This window comes from Rhinopithecus bieti, unplaced genomic scaffold (genome assembly GCF_001698545.2).
Source record: "Rhinopithecus bieti isolate Rb0 unplaced genomic scaffold, ASM169854v2 scaffold_5051, whole genome shotgun sequence".
NCBI lineage: Eukaryota > Metazoa > Chordata > Mammalia > Primates > Cercopithecidae > Rhinopithecus > Rhinopithecus bieti.
The window spans coordinates 133,894-142,203 of NW_016804599.1; the positions used below are offsets into that span (position 1 = coordinate 133,894).

The 8,310-nt window shown below is 40.5% G+C and overlaps 1 protein-coding gene across 2 annotated transcripts in view; it reads right to left on the reverse strand.

Annotated features, from left to right (window-relative positions):
• The window catches only part of NABP1 (nucleic acid binding protein 1), a 10,767-nt gene extending 4,226 nt beyond the window's left edge, over positions 1-6,541 (reverse strand). Inside the window, exons 1-5 of one of the 2 annotated variants that reach the window (XM_017869352.1) lie at positions 6,367-6,541; positions 5,484-5,622; positions 2,593-2,664; positions 817-892; positions 344-410 (exon numbers count right to left, since the gene is read on the reverse strand). In XM_017869352.1, the coding sequence (XP_017724841.1) occupies positions 344-410; positions 817-892; positions 2,593-2,654 (205 nt within the window). In that variant the 5' untranslated portion in view covers positions 2,655-2,664; positions 5,484-5,622; positions 6,367-6,541. Of the gene's footprint in view, positions 1-343; positions 411-816; positions 893-2,592; positions 2,665-5,483; positions 5,623-5,905 lie in introns of both variants that reach the window. The other variant, XM_017869351.1, reaches the window with a different exon arrangement.
• Between the last annotated feature and the right edge of the window lie 1,769 nt (positions 6,542-8,310).

The window sequence follows — 8,310 nt, forward strand, 5'->3', positions numbered from 1 at the left end:
AAAAAAAAAAAAAAAAAAAAAAAGATAAAATGCTTTCAGTGCACCAAAATAACCAGTAATTCTGCGTCTACTATAAGTAATCACTAGATTACAGAAATTTTATAGGAATCAATTTTTTAAAAAGCATGGTATCTCTTCACAGATACCACCAAAACCTAGAATTCTCAATAAATGGCTTAAGTTTATCGACTTTCTAGAGAATCAGCCCTTTGGGGATTCCCTGTTTACTGGCAGTTCACCTTTATCACTAATTTATGCCTAAAGACGCTGCTTTTCATCTAAATCTTTATAACTCTCTTAATTCTTACACCTGATCACAAATGAAACACACAAACAAACTCACCCACTGGTCCGAATGCACCTGTACCCGTATTATTATTCGTGGAATTATTCTTCTGTTCACTCTGTGCCTAAAAAAAAGTTTTTAATTTAACCAAATGATAATAAAAACACAATTATATTATTACAACATTACTATATCCTTTCTTTTCAAAGGTTTGGGTTTTTTTTTTTAATTAAAATTTTAAAAGATTTTGCCTAGGTCATTCAAGGTTAAAATGTTAAGAAATGTTTCCCAAACCTTTCAGAGTTCTGTTATATCCTATTTCCTGATAATTACTTACCACACCACGAAGTGCAAAATGGCACATATATCTAGTAGATGACACCTCAGATATACATCCTCACAAAACACACAATAAAATTAAGTATTCTTTTAAAATTCTCATTATACTGAGTATCAACAGGGCTAATCTAGTCATAGAATTGTAACACAGTCAAAATTAGCCTAATCATAAAAGCATACTACACAATTACCCCTTTGTTCTGCTGTCCTCGATAATCTGGGTTGGGTTCACTGAAATTTGGCACTTCTGAATAAACCATACAAAATCTGAAAGAAAATAAAGAACAAATTAAATGACTTCTGAAATAAAGTCATCAACCCTTCTTTATATAACATCTCTAACTTTTAGGAATGAGCTTATGTGTCAAATTAATAGCAACAAACTATCTCTTCATTTACAACAAAAACTTCCCAAACGATTATGTCTCATAAAACATCAAATATTTGACTGTCTACAAGATATATAACATTCTATTTTGTATTTAAATTCTTTAGTGCTGAAAAAAATAAATCACGTCAAAAATCAAGGACACAAAAACAACTTTGTCCTGTTTCTCCACAAAAGCTGATCAAAGGAAAAATAACATGAGAGTGAACCATGTTTAGGGTTCCAGGGTGGTTTCTCCAGCAGTGGTAATGGATTTGCACCGATCCATTCACCCACTCCCATTCAGTCCCTCTTTTGATCGATCACTGTGGATCTGCAAAGATAATCATTTAGGATTAAGAGTGGTTTCTGGCAATAAATAAAAACAGGCTACATAGCCACCAGTTTATCCAAGTGCTTCCTATAAGTTGACCATATAATGTGTACTAACATTACACAGAAGCATTTTATTAGCTCCTCACCATACCAAAGACAAATCAGAACCAGTTTTGGGAAATCCTAGACTGACCCTGACAAAGAGCAGTCATTAAGAAATGAGTATCTCTAATGGTTTTTCATATAACTGACCCCCATTATTATCAACACCTCTGTATGAATACATGAAGGTCAGGACAGAATCCTGAACCTTTCAGTAACAGACACTAAGACCTTTCATAACATATAACTCTATGAATACTACTCTAAGTGAATTCTAACTTTCCTTCTAACAAAGGCAAAGTGTTAAACATTTCTGATCTTTAAAAGCTAGCATGATCATTTCTTTTCCTTCATTATTAACCACAGGTTCTCCAAATAAGTATCTTATTCCCTCAGTGGAGAACAGTTTTCCTTTTTTTATTTGGTGCCATTTGTGGCTTCTCTCTTTAAATATCTTCCAATTTGACAGGCATTAAGTAGATGTCTGAGCATTAACCAAACAGAATGGGCTGATGATTTGGCTCACTGCCTATACCATACTTTATGAATACAACCCAAAGTCTAGGCTAACATGGAGGCTGAATTACCTTACACCCCTAGAGAGGATGGCTCCTCCAGGTCAGGGTGGAGATCATTACCAGGGTAGTAGTGTATGGAATCTCGCATTGCGGCTGCCTGCACCGCACCTAGACTGTGGATAAATAGAGGACTTCAGTTTTCATTGCTGCAAGTCCTTTTAACACGAGTACATATTCACCCATAACCATAGAAAAAGAAAATTTAAACGTATGGCCTGAAACTTGGTGAATCACTAGCTTCGTATTTGGTGAATCACTGTAAGAGAGAATTTACTTCAAATGGCACTTGTGACACCTAAAAAATGAACATTTCTAAAACCTACAGAAATGCTCCCACTAGGGCTGGTCTCAACTGCAGCTTCTTCTACCGCTCTTTGCCAGGAAAAACTGACACTTTCAACCACACAAAACAGTACTGACAAGTGTTAAATTTGTACACACGAAGTTATTTTTTCAATTAAGCTACCAAAGACACTCAGTTTACTAGTCAAAAAAGCCAAAGGTTTACAGTTCATACCTACCAATTATTCCATAGATACTATTTATAATGTATGCAATTATACAAAATGTATTTTAATACTTACTCCCCAATTTTTTGAAGTTCACCACCCCTTCCAGTATAAAGTGTCAGACATCCTTTCCACATGGATGCATACCTAGAGAGAAAAGAAACATTACTTCTTTAGAAATATATTTATTTTCTTCTATTTAAATCAAGTAAATCGTCACACTATATATTTTTTGTATTAAGGTACAAGTGAGGATCAAGCCCTCTCTATCCACCATAGTAAATCAAATACAATAAATCTAACTTTGATAACTTGCTATTTACAAAAGAATACAAAAATTCTGTTGAATTTTGACATAATTATCTAAATCATAACAAACCCTGGAAAATAAGTCTTTTTGCAAAGCAAGCATTATTATACCTGATGATCACATCTTTAGTCAATTAACAAAGAAAAGCTTTTAATTGCAGACATTTAAACAGAAACTATTTTTCAGCCACAGGATATGTAAAATCACCCTAATGTTTCCTTTACAGTCTAGTCAAATAATGATATGTTTTTCCTTCTGCCTCTATAAAAGACATAGGATTCCTAAGCTACCGAAGATCTGGTAGAATTTTAAAGTGCTAAAAAAAAAAAACACTAAGGTCACAAATCTTCCACCTATCTGCCTTTCCAAACATGCAATTTTTAATACCACACTGGGTTTGTAGTAAACAAGCTGGCAATTATTTACTCCGAACGACTTTGAAAGCAGATAGCGTCGTTAAATAAAACAATCCTAGATAGATAAACGGTAAATTAATATCACAAAATCAATCCAAGGTTTCGTTCTCAATGGTTCTTTGTACAACTACTATGGTAACTTCTTGACTTTAACTTACGATACAGTTCTCTTAATTTTAATAAGGGTTATTTATTAAAGACACCATTCACCACTCTTAAGTTACACAACGTGTGGCTTAGGAGACAGTGCATTAACATTTCACCTTACTAAAATAAAAATTAATGCATATTTTGAGAAAAAATTTGGTTACAATTAAAATATTTAACATTCACTTTAAGAAATGAGAACACTGAGGTAAGTTTTCAGGATATTCTGATAAACATGTTGATATTTGAACCAACCATTATTTAGATGTTAGATGTTAGGTATGTTTTCTTCAAAAGCCATTTTCTTAGATTCAACCAGAATTTAAGGGCCTTAGAATGGGCCAAACTCCAAGCTGAGTGTGTTATTTTGGTAAATAAGGTATAATGATTCCCATTTCACAGAAGAGGAAGCTGAAGTATGAGGGGTAGTAACTTCTCAGGGTCATACTGAAGTAGTAAAGAGTTTCTTTAGTTTTTGATTTTCGTTTAAATTGTACTCCCAGGTAACTGTTCCCCTTAAAATTCTATAGATACCTAATAATAAGTTTAATTTTCCAATAATTTTTCTGATGGAAACACCTATGACTGTCACTACAGAACATGAAATACTTGAAATAAGATGCTGTTTTAGCATAAAAAATACTTTTAATCATTGGATGAAAATATTTGGGGAGCCAAAACTCCAATTATAATAATCAATCCTCACCATATTTCCCTAAGTAGGAATTCTCTTTTGTTTTTTAAAGATGTGGAAGTTTAAAAAACATAGTTACTGTCATGAGTCAGTGTTATGAGAAGAAAATGTCTAAGTCCTGACTCTCACTTCCTGCTCTGATGACACTTTACCTCACTTCCTGAAGATGTTGTAAGCCTGTAAGGTAACCTCAAGGAGCTCTAAACTCCTACTCAGTGCTTTCCAATACTTCTAAGATTCTACTTATTAGGCCAACATCAATCTCCACCACTTTCCCTGCAGTTATGATAAATTATTACAATTTTATTGATCTCAAAAGCTTCCAAATTCTGTTTCCAAGATCCTTTTCTGACCTTTTATCTTCCTACGATAAAAATTCAGTAAATTTCTACACGCAATCTACATTTTTTAAAAAAAAGTTGTACTATTTTTTAAAGCCACCAATCTGCCAACTGACTCTTTTGGATGAAGGTATTGCGGATGTCTTTCTGCCAAACATTTTCTGTGTATCCCTTTGGTTTTTGAACAACATCCACCTTACAACAGAAGACACAAGAAATCATTTTGGAGAATGAGTCTTCCAGATACTGTAAAGTTTCCTTCTTTTTCCAAGTACAAATTTGACATATTACAGAAAATGCTAAATCCTTTACCTATAATTTTATGTCCACATTGTCTAAATAACATAAGTAAAATGTTGGCCAGGATTTCAAGTCATTAAAAATGGAGGAGGGGTGGGAAACAACTGAGTGGCAACTATACTAAAGAAAACAACTTATAAAAAAGAAAAAATATGGACTATATCAGTCTCCTAAAAAGACTCACTGACTCTGAATAGAATTAAAACTCTATGCCGGGCGTGGTGGCTCACGCCTGTAATCCCAGCACTTTGGAAGGTGGGGGCGGGCGGATCACCTGAGGTCAGGAGTTGGAGACCAGCCTGGGCAACACGCTGAAACCCCGTCTCTACTAAAAATACAAAACTTAGCTGGGGGTGGTGGCACACGCCTGTAGTCCCAACTACTTGGGAGGCTGAGGCACGAGAATCTCTTGAACCCGGGAGACAGAGGCTGCAGTGAGGAGAGATCGCGCCACTGCACTCCAGCCTGGCGGAAGAGCGAGACTCCATCTCAAGAAGAAAAAAAAAATTAAAAATCTACTTAACCTGTAAACCGGGGTGTAGGCGCGTATTTCCCAGCTGAAACCGACTGCCTTTTACCGCAAAGGTGTGTTACATCCTAGCGCTGCCCACCAACCAAAGTTAACACCAAAGGGGCTCAAAACTCCTCAGAGTGGCCCCACAGAAAAGGCGGGGGACTTCAGGGCTTGCCAAGATCCCGGGAGCCGGCCAATCCCGATTCTGCAGACTGTTACGTCCCCGACTTTTTTGCACACCTACCCTCTGGTCAACCGAATAATATCCCCTGGCTGTATAAGACCTCCGATCTCATCCCACACGGAAATAGTGATGCTGCCCGTTTTATCTGCTACTTTGCACGATCTCACTTCATGGCCGTCTTTGGTTTTGGTCACGCGTCCTGTGAGGATTTAAAAATCAAAGGGAGGGGGTGTTAGATAATGAGGACACCCCGAAAGGCTAAGTCCTCCTCCGGTATTTTAATACATTTGGAAGGTGGAAAGTGACCAAGCCCAGGGCTCCCGCCTCAGGTAGGATCCGATCTCCGGCGGAGGCCACTGGAGCCACGTGGGTGGGGGAGGGGAAGGAGGGGGAGGGGAGCCCCGGGCGCGCAGCTGCGGCGCCCCTGTCTCCCGCCCCGGGACGCACAGCGGACGGTGGAGTGGGCTGCAAACCCCACTTACCTATCTCCAGGACAATAAAGACGACATTTAAGTTTTTCAGTCCGGGCTTAATATCTCTTATAAAAATAAGTGGGTCGTTGACCCTATTCATATTGGGGCAGGTGCGGCTACGGCTGCGGAGACGCGAGTGGGCAGGGCGGGGTCAAAGCTTCCCACCCTCCCGGGACAGGGGCGAGCGCAGAGGGGCGACCTTGGGCAGGGGTGGCGACAGAAGGGGCAGAAAGCGGTTAGTCAGGGACCGGGGAAACCAGCCCGGACAGCACTGAGCCTAAAAAAAGAAAAAGGGAAGAAAAAAAAAGGGCTCACAAGTTCTAAAAAAAAAAGGCGAACCACTCCGCACACCAACCCCGCTCCCAACCGGGCGACAGGACGGCAAGCGTGCTAACTGCCCCGTTCTTTGGATAAAAGGAAAAAAAAACCGCAGTGAGGGGACACTTCTGCCCTGAGTCCCGCTCACTCACACGGGCGCGCGCCCAGCCTGTCCCGGGCTCCGGGAGGGAACGAGTGGTGACAGCGAAACGGGAGCGGAGACAGAACACCGCACGCCCAGCGTCCCAAACAGCGACTGATGAACACGCCCCCGCGCCCGCAGGACCCTCGGCCCGCCCCGCCCCTTTGTGACGTCACGCTGCGTCGGCACGCCTGCCGCCACGCCCGCCTGGTGCGGGGGAGGGGGAGTGAAGGGGCGGGACCCAGCCGCCGCTGCCCGCAGAGCTTCGCTCGCTCCTCTCCGGGGCTGTCAGTGCGGGCTCCGCCCCCTCGTCCTTCCAATCGCTCTCGGCCCCGCCTCCCCCGCCCGCCCGCTCTCCGCCCACTTCAGCTGTCGCGGCACAGTGGCAGTTCTGTGCCGCCTCGCTTGCGTGCTGCGGTCTTCTGTCCGACTTTCGGGTTTTCTTGCCTTTTTTCTCTCAGAGTTGAGCCCCTACCCGGGCCGTTTAGTCCCTGGGTCACGAGGAACGGTAGAGTTTAGAACCTGTGAGTACGTTAGATAGTTCGCAGTCGAGTAAGAACAGGGTTCGGGCAAGGGCGGCTGGTCCGGGACCAAGGGAAAACAGGCTGGGATGGTGATAAGGTCAGTGGCTACAAGGCTGGAAGTTTAGCACCAGAAGGGAATTTGGAGATCAATTCAACCGCCTCATTTCAGGCATACTTAAATTGAAACTCAGAAAGGTGAGGTAATTTGCAGAAGGTCACCCAGCAACCCCTGAGCAGGCAGGACTGCAACACAAATGTCGGACGTGGCCTTCCACTGTGTAATACTAAGCAAATAGACACGTAAATTCCTTTGTAGACTTCTCATCTTTCCTTACCCCCTGCCTCTCATATTACACACCTTCCCCATTTTGCTTTTCTTCTTTTACTTTGCACTTGTTTTTGTACATCTAAAAGGAATTAATTATTCAACAGCAGTGGGAACCCTTGAAACATAATCTGGGGAAAAAAATCAATAAAGTTTTCTTTATGTCGCGTAGTGAAAAGAGCATGTGCTTTAGAGACAAACCTGGGCTCCAGTTATTTACTTGTGAGACCTTTAGGTCAATTGGCTTTTATTGCAGCTTTTTAACCATAATAAAATGGGGATCCCTGCCTCGCAGAAGGTTGATTAAATGGATCATAAATTGTCCAACTAGTGCCTAGCAAATAGTACATACTCAGTATTTTCCCCTTTTTAATCCCCGTTTTACAGGCGATGGAACTCACCAGAGACCAGATAGCTAGAGAATGGCTGAACTGGGTTTTAAATCTAGTCAATCTTGACCCCAGAGCTCTCCAGCCTAAAGGTAATGTATAGACTTAACTTGCAGTGGTGTAATTATAAGAGTCAAAAACAGACTGAAGAAATAAAATATCAGGATAAAGTAGTGGGGCATTAAAGAATCATCTAGTTAACTCTTGGTGGTGGTAACAGAAATGTTGGGAAAAGTGTCAGAAGCCTTAATTTTTTCCCTATTTTTATGAGTATTTTTAGATCAACCACCACTTCCCAAATATTTGCAAGCAAGCAGCATAGATATTATAGCCCTAGAAAGAGTTGCAAAAAATGTCACATTAGCAAGAGAGTCAAGGCATTTTTAAGGAAACAGAAGCTTCCATTTCATGAACTAATAAAGCCCAAGGTGCCAAAGACACTGCTGTCATACTGGAAAGTGGTGTAAAATAAAATTATGAGCATGATTTCAACATCAAATAAAACAAATGATGAAACATGCCAGTTAATGGCAGAACCAGTGTCCAACCTCAATCCCAATCCAGATCAGAAGCTCTGATTCTACCATGATTATCTGGCAGGACTTGACACTTCAATTGGATTGTACTCAAAGCTGTTTTTTCTTACACAGGCAAAATATTCTCACAGAAGCAATATTTAAGGCAGAGCTCTCTTTTTTTTTTTTTTTTTTTTTTTT